The sequence below is a fragment of the Micropterus salmoides genome, unplaced genomic scaffold, assembly GCF_014851395.1.
Source record: "Micropterus salmoides isolate LMB-PRFRI ecotype aquatic unplaced genomic scaffold, ASM1485139v1 Ms_hic_scaffold_4, whole genome shotgun sequence".
Lineage (NCBI taxonomy): Eukaryota > Metazoa > Chordata > Actinopteri > Centrarchiformes > Centrarchidae > Micropterus > Micropterus salmoides.
The window spans coordinates 34,383,541-34,401,835 of record NW_024043372.1 but is presented as its reverse complement, the minus strand read 5'-3'; the positions used below and the strand labels follow the sequence as shown (position 1 = coordinate 34,401,835).

General features: G+C 41.6%; 1 protein-coding gene across 2 annotated transcripts in view; it reads right to left on the bottom strand.

Annotated features, from left to right (window-relative positions):
• The window catches only part of cntn4 (contactin 4), a 165,484-nt gene that overhangs the window by 22,376 nt on the left and 124,813 nt on the right, over window positions 1-18,295 (bottom strand). For both annotated transcript variants that reach the window (XM_038697795.1, XM_038697796.1), the window contains exon 12: window positions 5,011-5,138. In XM_038697795.1, the coding sequence (XP_038553723.1) occupies window positions 5,011-5,138 (128 nt within the window). The remainder of the gene's footprint in view (window positions 1-5,010; window positions 5,139-18,295) is intronic.

Genomic DNA, 18,295 nt, shown 5'->3' with positions numbered 1-18,295 from the left:
GTGCCCAGTAACTACATGCTGTTTCTCCATGTTTAGTTTGCACACTGGGAACAGTTAGCAGCCCCTCTACCTGATGCCTTAAGAGGTTGAGAGGATTAAAAGACAGTCAGAGATGTATTTTGGTTCTACATCATTGAGAGATTTAAGTAGCGGTACTTTAAACTATATCCTCTGACACACTGGGAGCCAGTGAAGAGACTTGAGATACGATGTGTTCGGTTTTCTTGATCTTTGTCAGGATTGTAGCAGCAGGTTTCTGAATAGGGAGGAGTTGTCTGAGAATTCTTTGGGGGAGACCAGATGAAAGACTATTACAGTAATCTAACCTGCTGGAAAGCATGGATTAGTATCTCCAAGTCCTGCCTGGACATGAATCCTCTGATTCTTGCTATGTTTTTTAAGATGGAAAGGATGCAGACTTTGTGATTGATTTGACATGGCTGTCAAAACTCCAAGACGCCAAGATTTTTGACTTGGTGTGTGGTTTTTAGAGCCAGAGAGTTGAGATGAGGGTAAATTTCACTTTTGTCTTTTAGCAAGAGAAAGCTATGACTTGAATAACTATTAGCACTGTGCCTGAGGGCCCCAAAAGGTTTTCCAGGGTGCGTACCGATCGCCCTGTAGTTCCCTGCTAAGTGGACTGCACAGGGTATTTGGCCATTTTAAGTGAGATTCCAAACCGCAGGGAGCACAACATGTTCACCTCAAAGGGCACTGTGAACTGTGTAGGGAAGAAGGGAACAACGGTTCATCAGTTCGAAGTTGACAAGAAAGATTACCCATAAGCCTTTGCACCTCATAGGAGCTAACAATAGAGCAGACCACAGAGTTTGTATATCTGTAATTATTATCGTTGTAACTAATGTTATCATTATTTATATGATTATTTCAGAGGTTAGGTTGCCTAAAAACAACAATGCTCATTTAAATCTTTTTAAGAATGACGCTGCACATCTTGTAAATTAATCCAATCACATTCATTCACAAGTTACGTACATTTTAATTGAATATAAATAAAAGAAGTTATGGAAATATAAGTTTTGTAATTGTATCAGTTTGTTTTAACATATATTCAATATTTAATTTCAGTAAATGTCCACAGTAGCAGCGGGTATCCAAGGTGTTTACGTTACCAGGGTAACACAGTGCGGAACTGTCGTGTACTTTGATGATGTTGCAGGTTGTTCCGAATGGAAGAATTTGTCCAACAATATCATAGTCAACTGTGCCAAAAGCATCTAGATCTCATTAAGACTAGAACTGAAATCTTGCCTAAATCAATTCCAAAACAAATATCCAGAATCTTAATGAGAACCGTCTCAGTACTGCGGTGGGGCTGGAATCCAGATTGAAAATTATGGAAGTAACCGTTGAGGTTGACAACTTTTTTCAATTATTTTATTAACAAGGGGAAAGGAAAGCTTCATGACTGCAGTTTTCATGGCTTCAGGAAAATTGCCCTATGACATCAAATCATCATCATTTTTAAAGAAGCTTGGTGGTAATCAATAGCATCAGATCTTGCCATTTTTACCATATTCCTTCTATGTGATTGCGGATGGGAATTGTTTATTTGCATTAAAAATTTAACTTTTAATGGCTTGTGTAATACCTTTCATTTTATTACTGCATTTCATTAGAATGGAGTTCAGATATAACCTATAGCCTATCAATTATACTTAAAAGAGAATGTGCTACATTGTTGCTGATGATGTTAGAGGAGAATATTGCCTAGTCCTTCTCTGTTCTAAATTGTAAATGTTGAGTTTCTCTTTCCCCGCGACCCTGTACGCAGGATAAGCGGTTGACGATGGATGGATGGATAGATGGATGGATGGAGTTTCTCTTTAAATATGTCAAGGTGAATTTGAAATTATGTTTGTCGCCATCTGCACTGAGCTTTTCAGCATTCCCTTTTCTCAATAATCATTGACTTGGCATTTCACTGTGATGCTTTTAGTTCACCAGAAGATGATTTAACCCTAGCAGGTGCAACGGTAGCAATGACACTATTCATTTTGCAAGTGGAATTGTCTGGAGCTGGTCCAGTTAGAGAAAACTTCCTAAAGCAAAGGTCCGGAACATCATATCGACTAACCTGCGTCAGTAGCCTACTATAACGATTAGCCTAGTTGTATCAACATATGTTCCTAGTCAGCAACTGACTGCCAAATCAAATAATATTTCAACAATATTTACTTAGTTAGTTTTCACATCAAACTGAAGGGATAATAAATAATAACTACTCTAATAATAAATTCTAAATTTAAGTAAACTACAGGCTGCATTAAAAAAAAAAACTTTCAGAAAAAGGTGGCTGAAGTGTAGTCTCAACCAATTTTATAAAAAACACTCTTAATACATCTTAATAAATGAACAGCTTTAGTACCTCCACTTCCCTTTCATTCCTTCTTTTATAGCTACCACTTCCCTACTTCCTCTTGTTCAGTGAGAAACGTGAGCCGTGGCTTGTCTTGCCAGCTAGGACTGGAGATACAGTGGGTACGGAAAGTGTTCAGACCCCTTTAAATTTTTCACTCTTTGTTTCATTGCAGCCATTTTCCAAAAATCAAAAAAGTTCATTTTATTTCTCAGTAATGTAACTCAGCACCCCATCTTGACAGAAAAAAACAGTAGAAATGTAGAAATTTTTGCAAATTTATTAAAAAAGAAAAACTGAAATATCACATGGTCATAAGTATTCAGACCCTTTGCCGTGACACTCATATTTAACTCAGGTGCTGTCTATTTCTTCTGATCATCCTTGAGATGGTTCTACACCTTCATTTGAGTCCAGCTGTGTTTGATTATACTGATTGGACTTGATTAGGAAAGCCACACACCTGTCTATATAAGACCTTACAGCTCACAGTGCATGTCAGAGCAAATGAGAATCATGAGGTCAAAGGAACTGCCTGAAAAGCTCAGAGACAGAATCGTGGCAAGGCACAGATCTGGCCAAGGTTACAAAAAAAATTCTGCTGCACTTAAGGTTCCTAAGAGCACAGTGGCCTCCATAATCCTCAAATGGAAGACGTTTGGGACGACCAGAACCCTTCCTAGAGCTGGCCGTCCGGCCAAACTGAGCTATCGGGGGAGAAGAGCCTTGGTGAGAGAGGTAAAGAAGAACCCAAAGGTCACTGTGGCTGAGCTCCAGAGATGCAGTCGGGAGATGGGAGAAAGTTGTAGTAAGTCAACCATCACTGCAGCAATCCACCAGTCGGGGCTTTATGGCAGAGTGGCCCGACGGAAGCCTCTCCTCAGTGCAAGACACATGAAAGCCCGCATGGAGTTTGCTAAAGAACACCTGAAGGACTCCAAGATGGTGATAAATAAGATCCTCTGGTCCGATGAGACCAAGATAGAACTTTTTGGCCTTAATTCTAAGCGGTATGTGTGGAGAAAACCAGGCACTGCTCATCACCTGTCCAATACAGTCTCAACAGTGAAGCATGGTGGTGGCAGCATCATGCTGTGGGGGTGTTTTTCAGCTGCAGGGACAGGACGACTGGTTGCAATCGAGGGAAAGATGAATGCGGCCAAGTACAGGGATATCCTGGACGAAAACCTTTTCCAGAGTGCTCTGGACCTCAGACTGGGCCGAAGGTTTACCTTCCAACAAGACAATGACCCTAAGCACACCGCTAAAATAACGAAGGAGTGGCTTCACAACAACTCCGTGGCTGTTCTTGAATGGCCCAGCCAGAGCCCTGACTTAAACCCAATTGAGCATCTCTGGAGAGACCTGAAAATGGCTGTCCACCAACGTTTACCATCCAACCTGACAGAACTGGAGAGGATCTGCAAGGAGGAATGGCAGAGGATACCCAAATCCAGATGTGAAAAACTTGTTGCATCTTTCCCAAAACGACTCATGGCTGTATTAGATCAAAAGGGTGCTTCTACTAAATACTGAGCAAAGGGTCTGAATACTTATGACCATGTGATATTTCAGTTTTTCTTTTTTAATAAATTTGCAAAAATTTCTACATTTCTGTTTTTTTCTGTCAAGATGGGGTGCTGAGTTACATTACTGAGAAATAAAATGAACTTTTTTGATTTTTGGAAAATGGCTGCAATGGAACAAAGAGTGAAAAATTTAAAGGGGTCTAAATACTTTCCGTACCCACTGTATATGAGATATTCTGGTTTTGAACTGCCCGTGGAAAAAACGTACATGTATGAATTTGTACATTCTTGGTTGATTGGCTGAGCACCAGACAATTGGAACACATGCAATTGGTCTGTGAGTTTCCTGGGCCGCTAAACCAGTACAGTATATGCCAGAAAAGCTGCGTGAGTTAAAATGCAAATGCTCCGTCACAAGGTAGTGATTTTCAATAATATAATAGTGACCTCTGGTCTAGAGGATCATTCACACAGTGCAAAGTTAAGGAAGGCAATGCACATAGCTTCCATGAACAAACAGTAACACCCTCAGTTATGATTAAAACAATTGTGTGTCATTAACCGTGGGCAACCCCATGTGCTGAGGCAATCCAAATGTGTCCAAAATGGTAAAAATGTGTTTGGCCCTGTTGTGAATTATAATAATTAGCATAAGTTAACATGCAATCTTCAGCCCAGATGATTAACAACTTTTTCACACAGCATATGCTCTGACAGGACTGGAGGCACTGAGGCTGTCAGCTGAATGTTTTCAACACCACTGAAAAGAGACACAGAAACCGAGGTGTGTCCGTCTGGAGATGACAACAAAGAGAAAAGGCCTTGCTCTTTTTTACGTATCCAAAGACGGAGAGAACGAGGTGGTTGGAGGCTTCGCAAATCGGTGTCCTTCTAACATGTCATGTTTTATTTATGAAATCGAATACTTGAAGTTAGTTTTTCAAGGCGCAGAGTGAAATATCAGGCAACTCTACATGCTGTCAGGGAGAAAAAAAAAACATACATTTGCAAAAATCTGTCAAGTACCTTATAGGTTAGAGTCCCTGCTGCCTGAACAGCAAAAGAGACAGTGATGAAATATAAAGAAGAAATAGGAAATACCTTTAACTGTGATGCTTCCTGTGCTGCTTGCTATGCCAAACTGGTTTCTCGCCACACAGGTGTAGAGACCAGCATCAGATTTGGTTACATTCCAAATACGAAGGTTCCCGTTGTCCAGAATGGAGACCCTGTAGTTAAAAAGGCAAATCAATCGTATTACTGCATTATCACTATATGTACTATTAATTAAAAAAAGCTGCATAAATTGTAAAACTGTGTGGCATGGGGTTGACATAACAGCAGAGAACATTTCTCTAATTAAGTTCTGCATCTTTGCAGATGACAACAAAGAGAAATAGGACTGTATTTTCAGGGGTGATTCATTCAGCACATTACTTCAAGATATCTAGGACAACAGTGGCGTCATGCCCTTTATACAATGGCCACAAGTGCTTCAAAAAAGGTCAAGAGCCCTTACATTTTCTAAATAACAAGCAAAAATGGAAATTATGCCCTTGAAAGCAAGGTACTGTGGGAAATCAAAGGTGGGCCGACTCATCAAGGTACGCTGAATTTTCATTATCTGAAATTCTCTGCTGAACCAGCAAAGTGTAAATATGAAATGGCGTCATCATGATCGGGTGCGGCCAGAAAATTGCTCTGTTCCCCTGCAAACAGTTAAATGTGTTAGAGCGTACAGATTGAATAAACATATTCAATAATACACCTCGGTATTACAGATTCAAGCAAACTGAGGAATTAACTACAGCAGGAGATGTGATTTTGTTTAAAGGCTGAGTTCAGAATTTTTCAACCTGGACCCTATTTTTCCATGTTTTTGTGTCAATGTGACAATTGGGACAACAAGTTTTGAAACTGGTCCAGTATTAAGTGAGTGCGCTGCAGTCAACAGCAGCGAAACAGGGCTGAAGGCAATTGCGCACTTTCAAATTACATCCAATAACGTGCTTGTTTTTGCCACTGACAAGGATTGTTATTGTGAGAATCTGACAACAATATGCAAAGGATCCCTACAGACACAGACCGTTTTTTAGAAACGTCATTATATCTTTTATCAAAGCCACCGGATCCCACATTGAGGAAAAACTTAATTTTAACTTGCAAAACACGGGAGTTACTGGTCTTCCCCAGCCTTGGTTGGTAAGTTAGTGTTTGTGTAACTTTGGTGTTTTTGTTTGTTAGTGTTATTGTGTGAATTCTGATCAAATTAAGATGGGGCTCTGATACTATGATTCACCATGGCAACAGGTAAATAAAAGGGCACATTTATCTTTAAAAAAAGATTCATTGAGTTATCTGATGGGGACAAAAATTAGGGGCCAGCAGCTGAAGATGAAGAAAGAAAAGAAAATTATGTCGTGCAACCAATGAAATCATAACTGATAATTATTCATTGATCATGAGTGTCTAAAGCTTCATACCAATTTTTAGGCTAGTCATGAGTAACAAACTAATATCCAAACATACAGTAGCCTAAACCTTTGCTGATGTGCTTCTGTACTACAGTAACTAGGGATGGGAATTGCCACTTGACGCCCAGTATCGAGTAGTATTGAAATATCCTGTCAAACGAGTACTGCATTCGATACTTTTTGTAACTATGCCTCTTTTTTTCCTTATGTGCCTGCACTAGCAGCCCCTCCATATATCCTATATCCACTGATCTAACTGTAAAGCACCACTCAAAACAATCAGTCCCTACTATATTTAAATACTTGCATTTATTAACATTTATAATGTGTTTAGTTTTTTATGGCTTTTAGTTAGACCAGTGTGGTCTATTTGTGCTTATAATGCGTTCTGTTTTTACTGGTATGGACTTTGTAACTGTTAAAAAGGTCCTATATAGGGTTAGGTTTAGGTAAAGCAACAGACCCCAGACTAGACACACTAGCTGTCCAGACTGATGTCACTCCCTCAAATCACCTTTAAAGTATTCCTCTACTGCTTGATTGATTCAAAACAACTGCAGTCTGAGCTGGAACAGAGAGCTAAACAGCCATGGTAGAAGAATAAACGACACGTGACACAGAAAACAGTTCATCAGCTTCCAGCTTTTTCTTGTTTGCACCGGCGATGCGATGAACTGGATGTGCTTGTGAAATGCGGCTGATACAGTGTGACACAGTGTTATATTTTGCCACTGCTGCACTGTGTACACCGGGTCTTTTCCAAGTGGTGGATGTGATAAGAAAGTGCGCAGACAGTTAATTAAAGACAATCTACTTCTAAAATCACATGGTACAGCTGAGTGGAGACTTCTTGTATATCGGGCTGAGAGAAGTGCAGAATGCAAAGAGGCCACCAGTGGCAATCACTTACATGTCTGGCATATCATTGTGTGGGACAGTCCACAGTAAATGACTTCCAACCGGAAGGCTGATAAATTTGAAGAAAATTGCCCATTAAATTGCACCACAGTCCTACAACTGACCGTAACCCTGAGCAGAGTAAGCACAATTTAAACAACTACTACACATTAATTACATTGCATTGCTGGTGCATCATCAATTAACTAGTGGCCTTTTTTTTTTAAATCAGCAAGAGAACAAACTCTGACCCAATTCAAGTTAACCAGCACAATCTCACGGCCAATACTTCAACATAACTAAATACCTCCATTTGTGCTCTGTATATCCACAATCCCCTTATCCTCAGGGACTAAACAGCTACCATGTGACTTGTACACCATGCATTTTCTAGGGGGGAGGCTCTGCGGAGAGCAAACAAGTGGTGGCGCATTCAAGCACAATGGCTCTTACAGAGAGTTAAATCCTCAGTAGCCATCCTGTGGAGCCAAGACTTTTCTTTCTCACCACATCGTCTACTGGGGAGGCCCTTTCCTTTCAACAAAATTACAAAAACAGGAGCAGACTGGCTGTCTGCATAAGTGTTAGTTTTAGTTTGAAGCTAATGGAAGATGAGACAGATGAGGTCAAATACAGTGGAAGTCATCCGAGGCGCAGCAGTAGTGAATACGAGATGGAGGCTTACTAGTAACACATTTCAGTTTTACTCATGTCTGCGCGATGTGCCCAATATGTGAGGAGACATTTCCCACCTCCATCCCGAGAGAAGCCAGTGGAGGGGCAGGTATCAATAATTCACAGATAAGATGAACACAAGTGGCACTCCTTTCATCCCTGCCTCACACAGGTTTAATGGACACAGGCAATAATTCTCCTAAAAGGAAGCGATTATTTGTGAACAAGGCGAGCTGGCCAAATGCACTTGTGTAATCCTAAAATAAAAAAAACAAAAAGAAACACAGGTGTGTATTTTGGATGAGATCAAGCCTCAGAGGACAGGGTCTGAACAGTGTTGATCTTCCCCGCTCTGTGACAAGATGAAAGAGACAAATAACATCAGTCACAGAGCAGCTATCACAGCCACTGTGAAGTGGAAATCGCAGGAAAGAGCCGGGTTCTGTTTTTTTTTTTTGTTATTTCCTTACATTGTCTTTGAGACACTGTTAACAGACGCTGCCTTTTTGTAAGCTTCCTCACAATCAAAAAGGCACTTGAAAGCCTTGTTTTGATGTTTCATTCAGACATATTTTGTCTTTGATCTGTTTGATAAATTCTACATCGTGCGAGGAAACTGTCACAATCCAAATAATGAGTCACAAAAAAAAGGCATGAAAATTGTGTGTTGAGAGCAGGGGCTTTGAAACGAAGTGTGGGCCTGGAATGTACAGCGACTTTCTAATGGCAGGAGCCTCATGCTCAAATAGTGGAATCATGTTCACTCACACGCTACCTAAATGCACAAACTTGCAAAATGCCGTTGAAGTACAGGAGCGCACTCAGACAAATTTAACATACAGACAATACGTCCAATCCCAGATTAGATTCTGATTTGAGTTTCAAACAGGACTGTTAGCGAATACTCTGAGATGCCATGGCTGATTCCTAGCATGACTGCAAGTTCGAGGTCTGTACCAACTACTTAATTAACAGGATAAATAATACAGGCCTGTGAAAATAGGGGTTACGATTCTATCAGTGGAATTACTCAACCATGAGACCACAGCAAGAGAGATCATCACAAGCTTACAGTGATTTCACCAAATAATTAGTCTCAGCTAAGGCTTTCTATAAACAAAGATTATTGCCTCAGTGCACACACAGCTTTCTCAACTCAACACACTTCTAAATACCAGTCCACTAAATCGGAAAAGTAAGTGGGAAAAAGTACTGCAGGGGATGTGTTTGATATTGTGTTTTCCTACCACAGTAAGTTCACAGATAAGGTGAGGTGCGTCTGCGTAACTATTTCCAACCCACACTGACCATCGTCGACCTCGCTGCAGGTGATTTTTCTAATCATAATTGTATCAAAACGTCGGCGTAGCTAACAGCGCTGGAAGCAAGAGGCTGTAATTTGGCGAGAGAAAGAGGCGAGGGTCACCGTTTCCTCTGAGCCGGGACAAGGGGTGGGACCTAACATCAGTTGTTGATCTATGCTCTTGACTCCTTTAAAAACCATGAAGTGTATAGGGGGGGAGGGGCTGTCTGAGATAAATTGAAAGGCTGTCTCTCCTAAGGTTTCCCACAGCGTGCTGTGCTGCAGGGAAACGGCTGTGTCAGTGGCATAAATCAAGCCCAGCTGTGGAGTGAAGACCCAGGACGCTAAAGCCTGGTGAGCACGATGCAACTGCGGTGCAACTTCTCAGATGTCTGCTTTGCACAGCATAATGACTAAGTGAATGTACGTATCTTTTCTTGTGAAGTAGTCATCACAGTTAATGGTCAATTAGAGACCACAAAGAAGGTATGCTCTTGATTTTCTTTGCTGGGACTGGCCCATGCTAGTGAAACAGGGACACCTAGGCATTTACTTTACTGACAATTCTCCAATATAGGTGTAATTCATATTGATTTTTGCTTTACCAGTGACTCTAACCATCAGATCATTACTGCAGGGCTCTATGGTAGGAGATGATTAGGTTGAGGTCTGCCAGAAAGACTTTAGGGAGATAGGTCGACAGGAAGTTGTATTAAAACAAATCCTTCAGAGGGGGAAATCATGGTGGTTGTGTGTCTGCACGGTTGACTGGTGTGCGCTGCTGACTGGGTGGCACGACGTCCAATTGGGTCACTCTGCGCTGTTGACCGGGATCCGCGCAATGTCCACTGGGTGGCGCAGGATGTCTGGATAGGTGGTGTCCAGTAAGTTGATAGGTGGTGTGCAGTTCGTGAGGGGCTTTGAATTCAGTAGCTATCCATATGGTTGTACTGGGCAGCTTCCAGGTGTTAATGTGTGAGCTGGGGCTTTCTCCCACTGAAAACCTCCCTGAATAATAAATGAAACAAAGCTAGCAATGTTAATGATATTTCTGCTGTTTGAAGCAAGCCAGTGGTGTGGCTCTAGTCAATTGGTTGGCCAGTCAATCACTTTTGTACAGAGTGAAATATCTTTACAAATATTTAATAGGACCACCAAGAGGTAGACAGTTGTGGTTTTGAGTGAAAAGTCTCGACAGTTGTTTGATCAGTTTCCATGAAATTTGATTCAGATATTCATGTTCTCCACATAAAGAATAGTGATTATTTTGGTGATCCCTTAACTTAACATCTCTCACTGCCATAGGTCAAAATTCCCCTTAAAAACAATTAGCCTGAGCTCTGCTTTGTTTAGTGCTACTTAACAAGTGTAAGCAAGCTAACACACCGCCTTTTCATTCTGTAAATGTTAATGTTGTTGTAAAGCACTTTGTGACTCTGTCTGTGAAAAGCGCTATACAAATACTTACTTACTAATCGATTATCGTGACCACGGTAAACATTATACCTACTAAACCTATTAATGTTGTTGTGTCATTGTGCAAAAGTCAGAATTTTAACACAGCTTAAAGCACCACTGTGTCCAAGTGCAGCGTTCACAGAGCTGCTAGCTTGGCTGTGGATATAAGTAAAGATAACCAAATTTAATTTTGAACCAAAAAACTCACCATTACTTATTAAAATAACAAAATGAAAACCCCCTCTCCTGAAAATGCTATGAGTAATATTTGTTGTATGCAACGTCAAAACATGAAAAGTGCACCGACATGCAGTAGGCCATGTAAGTGTTTATGTGGGAGATAGAGAGAGAGCACAGCATGCGTTGACATGAGTAAAGCAGATTTGCGGAGGGCCCATTTACTGGACCTTTTCAGGGGCCCAGTCATTTCTGTGGGCAGGCCTGCTTAGCGTGTAGCATACTGAGCAAGTCTGCCCAAAATCTTGAAACCTGCCTGATGTGTTGCTTACCCTAACATTTCTTTAATACAGCCAAGAAAGGGACTGTTGAATACTTAAACAAACCTGACCCTAAAAATATCAAAAGCATGTCATAATTTTATATTTAGCCTTGACCTTATAACCATCACTGATGCTGCAGGAAGTAAACATAGAGGTCCTAAACTGGAACTAAACAAACCACTGCAGGACAATAAAACTTGAAGAGATGCTGTATGTACCAGATACTTTCTTCACATGATGTCTACTGATCTCTTACTGAAGAGTGGGCAAGCAATGTGTTGTGCTTTTGGGGTCTGGAGTATGTATAATGCTACAGGAGAGGGTTGGAGAACTGTGCACTTTTGTGAGCAGGATGATGGTAGAATAGCCTACCTTACAGACAACTACCATCAGTCAGGTCTCACAGGGATCTTTTGGAGGAGTCAATTCAAGCTCAACAACAATAAAACAAGTGCCCTCGTAGCCACTGTTGCAGGGAGCTCTCGCTTTAAGACAGAGCAAATGATTAAAAATGACAAAATCAAACTCATTCTCAGTCTGAACAAAGGCAAACTCTGCAACTGGAAGCTTTTCTACATTAACAGTGGAGAAAGTTCCAGACAAAACCTGAAATGCCTTTTCTTTTTATTCACTGTGTATTGACACTCGTCTCTAGGGCATCTATCATAAAAGCTTCTTTGGCAATATTAAAAATATAAAAATACGGCCAGGGACAGGGGTGCTGCGACGCTAGTATCAATCACTTATTCTATGAAATGCACACTACTGCTACTGCTCCAGTGTGTATTACCCTAATGTATGCATGGAAATGGCTTCCCTCCCAGCCTTTAGCAGCCTCTATTATTTAGATAGATAGCAAGAAATGTACACTTGTGCACTGAATTATAGTGCTATTCTATATATATAACTGTCATAGGTACAGTTTGACCATTAGATGTTCCATTTCCAGAATTGGTCTCCAAATTAATTTTCTAAATAACAAGAAATCTTTTCATAATGCTGAGATAAATAAAATTAAATGCACAACACACTTTGCTATCTGGTCTTACTTCAACAATAAAGGGAATGAAAATATTGTTAACTTGTTTTTGTTGGCTGGTGCGCGGTTTAGCTCAGCTGGTAGAGCACGTGCCCCATGTACAAGGCCCATTCCTACCTGCAGCGGCCAAGCTTCGAATCCAGCCTGTGGCCCTTTGCTGCGTGTCGCACTACTATCTTTGTACCCCTCGTTTCCTACCACTTTCCTGTCCATTAAAGGCAAAAAATATCTTTAAAAAACAAGCTTGTTATTGGCGCCTTTAATGACAAAAACAGTTTTTCCTCACTAACTCTCTCTCACATACACATGCAAATGAACCTTCTCAGAACAAATGTTGTGTAAAAGTGTGCATTTTTTTAAGAAGGCGTCTTAATGTAGCTGACTGAAAACATCTTAATTCCAGCCTGCGGAACGTGATGCAATGGTAATTGCTAATTGCATTGTGAGGACAGGGAGCTTATCGGCTTGGGCCGCAGAGAGGTCTGTGTATGTACTTCCAGAGGATTCCTTCAATCACAAACTGCTCTCCTGGTCTATTCCCCTTCCAGAGATATTCATCTCTTCTCATGTGCTGAGGTATCCCTTCAGGAATAAAGAGCACACACATGTTCCACAGGAAATTGTCAGAGGAACCAAGATGGATTACTCATGCTGCGCTGGCGGATTCTCACTTTGAAAAATGATATCAGCCACAGTCTTCCAGATAAAAATAATCCCAGCGAGCAGTACATGGGAAGCAGGCGGGTAAAGAGGGGTCTGACCTAATCTCGGCAAACATCTCAGAATTCACTTTATCTTTGGTTTGAGATTTATTTGAGTTTAGTCAGCACCATATTCTTCACAGAAACAAGGTTTACTACCCCCCCCACCCCCCCCTTGTCTTCTCCAGAAAAGGAAAAACTGCTAATATAGCAAATGTACAGTTGGACTGATGGATGGTTGAAAATTTATGGCACTACACTATTTGATGTCATAATGACATACATATATATATATATATATATTTCATGCACGACATGTACCACAGACAAATAGAAGAAGGGGCTGATATCAGGAAATTCTACCAGTGGCTGCAAAAGGCTGGACTAAAGGACAGCACAGAAGCACTAATCATGGCGGCACAAGAACAGGCACTCAGTACAAGATCAATAGAGGCTGCGGTCTACCACACCAGGCAGGACCCCAGGTGCAGACTGTGCAAGGATTCTCCTGACCCAGAATAGCACATAACAGCAGGGTGTAAGATGCAGGCAGGAAGTGCGTACATGGAACGCCATAACCAGGTAGCTGGCATAGTGTACAGGAACATCTGCCATGAGTATGGGCTGGAAGTCCCAAGGTCAACATGGAAGACACCTTCTAAGGTAGTTGAGAATGACCGTGCTAAGATCCTGCGGGACTTCAAGATCCAGACTGACAAACTGGTGATGGCTAACCAACCAGACATCGTGTTGATCGACAAACAGCAGAAGAAGGCTGCAGTGATAGATGTGGCGATCCCAAGCGACAGCAACATCAAGAAGAAGGAACACGAGAAGCTTGAGAAATACCAAGGGCTGAAAGAGGAGCTAGAAAAGATGTGGAAAGTAAGAGCAACAGTGGTGCCAGTGGTAATCGGAGCACTGGGGGCTGTGAGCCCCAAACTGGGAGAGTGGCTACAGCAGATTCCAGGTAAAACATCAGAGGTCTCTGTCCAGAAGAGTGCAAACCTAGGAACAGCTAAGATACTACGCAGAACCCTCAAACTCCCAGGCCTCTGGACTGGACCCGAGCTTAAGGATGACACATACCTCCCCCCGCAAGGGGTGAGAGGGGGATTATTATACATATATATATAAGAGGAATGGTTTGAAGGACAAGGAGTTCAAGGTGTTGACTTGGCCTCCAAATTCCCCAGATCTCACTTCAATTGAGCATCTGTGGAATGAGCTGGACAACCAAGTCTGATCCATGGAGGATCTGCTGCTAAAGTCTTACTGCCAGATACCACAGTACACCTTCAGAGGTCTTGTGGTGTCCATTCCTTGATGGGTCAGGGCTGTTTCGTTGTTTGCATGTGCCAGATTCATTCAAAATCACCGTTCTGTGACTTTTGTGTGTTGACACCAGAATTAGACACTACAAATTTTGACACACATGTTATTAAGGCAACACAGTTTGTCAAGTGTGGAGTGTTGCCAGAACTGCTAGGAAAATCGTTTATATGAAATGCACTGCTGAATCTTGCTCAGAGCTCAAGTTGCACAGGGGAAAAGTCACACAAATGAGTTACTCTGTGAGTGTGGGACAACAGTACTGTACTGTACTATTGACATTTTGAAAATATTGGCTGCTGCTTGTTATACAGTTACCTGGCATGTTTCTAAAACACATAAATAAAGGAGCAATTTGATACACATTTCATAGAAGTAAACATGGTTTTTACTAGAAGATAAAACACAATTAGCGATTCAACCTATTCCAAGTTCCATTGCTGTTCTGACCCAAGGTTTTACAGTGTTTTCTGTGTCGACTCATCTTGTCATCTATTAGTCTTTACATTCTTTCTTCACATAGTTTTCATGTCTAAGGCTGGATATTAATACTAAAGAGGTGGTATTATGCTTTTTGGCTTTCCCCTCTCCTTTATTGAGTTATATATCTTTTTTGTGCATGTAACAGGTTTGCAAAGTGAAAAAGCCCAAAGTCCAGCCCAAAGGGAGTTCCCATCTCCCACAGAAAGCTCTGCTCTGAACTGCTTGAAAACAGCTCGTTTGTAGTCCAGCCCTTCACTTCCTTTACTTGTGACGTCACAATGAAAATGCGTCATAAAGCTTGCCAAGCGGCTAGTGGGCTCAGACACGCCCTCAAACCAAGCTAGTGTGAGCGAAGGCTCTTTGGCTCCACTCACCTTTGTTTGGGTTTCCATTGTAGAAATGTTGTACCTGTACCTGCTTCCAGGTACTTTTTTCCATATCACCTCACCTCCGTCGAGGTTCCAAGCGAGCTGAGGGATACTAAAATGTAACGTGAAAACACGACAGACTGCTGATTGGTCAGAGAGAATCGTCACTATTCACTGCATCATCATTGCGTGCACCAGACAGAGGCCAGCAACAGGAAGTTTTATATTTTACAGTTTCGTAGGGAATTTCATCACTAAATCCACTTCTGAGAAGTTTTGAGGTGAGAAATCAGCTGTGTAGATTTCGAATATTGACAGTTTTACGAGAAGTGATGGCGGAACAAAAATGTGCTTGAATATTTTCGGAGTTGAGGAGCTCCACAAGTGGGGCCTGTGCCATCCCACGGGAGGAGCGTGTGAGGCCCTCTGCTCCCGCCGTCGCACAGACCGCTGCAGCAACAAAGGCAGAAGAGAAAACAGCTGGAAGGTTTTCATACCGCTTATCTGTCTTTACATTCTGAGTAACGCTGAAACGTTTTAACTTAAAAAAGAGAAAGCTGTGTGGATCGCTGGTGTGTGTCGCATTGAACATTACGTCGCGGCAGTTGTGTGTGGCGTTGCTATGACGACCTGCTACATACTATCTCTGGGTACTGTCTGTAATGGAAAACGGAGCAGGGCCGAGTAGAGTCGAGTCTATTGATTTGCGCTATGGTAGCATTTTTCGGCAGGGCAGCATAGATCGTCACAACACCGGCAACAGTTCAACGTTTAGTCCTAAAAGACGATGCAACTCCGACTCTGTTTGGGCCTGGAAATTCACAATCATAACCTGTAAGTATGCTTTATTGGTTGTGAATTATATTTAAAATAAACACGGCAATGTAACTCCACAGACTGTTCAAGTGCAGAGTTGTTGTAAACATTAGCTAACACAGCTAAAGTTATAGCTATAATGCTAATGTTACACCTGATGTGAAAGCTACTGTACAAATGTTCAAATTGTTTGGCCAATTTTTATGTAAAAAGAGTTGAAATATGGTGATTTTTGTAGTGGTTTATGCTAAGATGTGGAACAATGATGTTATGTGGTTGTGGACTTGTGAGTAACTTATTCAATCTGCTTGGTTACGGTTTCAGTCTGAAGCGGCTTTGATTTGGATCACACTACCTTGTTTCTCTGCTTCTGATTGGCTAGTAGTCCTTACCTGGGAACTGCGCATGTGCAACTAACCAACAAAGATTTTGTACAAGTAAGATGCATCACTCTGTAGCTCAAGAGCGGAGCGTACAACACACAGGGTGAAAAGAGGAGCTGCAGCAAAAATATGGGGTTTTTTGAAAATGAAACCATGTAAACCTGGTACAACCCCTAATTAAGATTTTGAACCTGAAAATGAGCAGAATACCACCTCTTTAACTAATATTCACTTCATCAATCTGAAGGCACTATAGTTTTACACAAATTCCATAGACCACAACATGTTAAAACAATCCTGCCTTCCACTTTGCCATTTTGTTCCACTCTATTGAGGCTTGCAGGTAAAGTTGAGCCCAGAATTGTATATTTCTGCCTCAACTTTCCAATTACTCTTTCAACATGGATTCTCACACGATTCTCAAACAGATTCAATCTGTTTGTGGCTAAACTGTTTCCTCCCTTATGTGAATGGAGGTGTTACTAATTCTGCACACAATAAGCCGACACTATCATCTACCCTGAAACCCTGGTCAGCCAGTACCAAGCCCCTTATCAGGAACCCACTGTGTTTGCTAAAGTGTTTGTCTGTGAAAAGTCCACCCCAGGCATTTGACACAAAGAAGAGGCTCCCCTGTGGGGAGATTGAAATAAGAAACTTTATAGTGTTGTGTCGTTTGTGGTTGCTCCATGTTTGAGCTTGAGCTTGAGCTTTTAAGTCTGAAGTACGCTCTATGAACACTTTAAAGTAGGCAATTACACTTAGGTGCTGTGACCCGGATGGGAGTGAGGTTTAGGAGGCTGTGTGATGGAAGCCAGCGAGGCTGTGCAGTGAGTAAACCTCACTCCCCGACACCTTAAGAGACGCTAGTGCCCATGGCTTTTAGCCTCCTCGTCGCCCCCCGTACCCGAGGTTGCTAGTTCGAGTCAGGACTATGCAGTACAACTCGGGGCTGTCAAAACCTTCTTTGTGAAGTACCCACTTATAAGGACAACTGGGTTTGTCTTGGCTAGCTAACGCAATCTAACCTTTCCCTATTTGACTGTAGAACAAAAGGCTCATCATCATGATGCTTTTTAATAGATGCTGACAGTTCACAGTTACACTGAATAAAAGTAGTAAGTACAATATACAACTTAAGGCATGATTTTACCCAAAACTCCAACATTCTTGGACACAAAATGTCAACTGCAAATCCACGTTTTGTGCCTGTTTTCCAGATGTTTCTGCGAATTGCAGCAATCCATTTCCTTCTCTTTTCTTTAGCTTTCGGCAGTCTGTAAAAAAATAGCTCAGATTTTTTGTTGAATCCCTTTGTACAGTCAATCTCACAATAGTTCTCTCCCATTTAGACACTGTTTTTTGTGTTTTTTTTGCAGCATTCAAGCTAAATGCTAAAGCTGCCACCCAGTCAGTCTTTCTACCACTCTTCAGCTGGCTTCAGCCCTTCTGTGAGTCTTCATTATTTTAATTGGCTAGCTTGATTATTTACTAATTTTATTTACTAATCAAGCAAGCCATACACCTTGCCTCCCTTCCAAAACAACTCTAATTTATTTTGGAAGGGAGGCAAGGTGTATGGCTTGTAGTGGAAACAAAGGTTCAAACAACCTAATGAGATTATTTCTGCCTCCTGAGCAGCTCTAACTCAGAGACATCTTTGGATAAATAAAACATTTAATCTGCTATGAGGATGCGTGTGCCAGCAGGCACCTCTGAACAGTATTGGGTGTTGTCTGCAGCTGCAAGGATCAGCAACGCACTAATCCTCCGTTTGCTCCCATTCTCTGGTGAGGGGGATCCTTCATATGAGGCTTTTTTAAGCTACAGCCAGGGTGGAGAGGTGTAGGCAAAGACAAAATGAAAAGCCCCAGTCAGCTGTCTACGGCATCCTTGTCAAGTAGTAAAACTTTCCTCACGGCAAAATAATGAAATAACTCACACAAGCTTTCAGTAT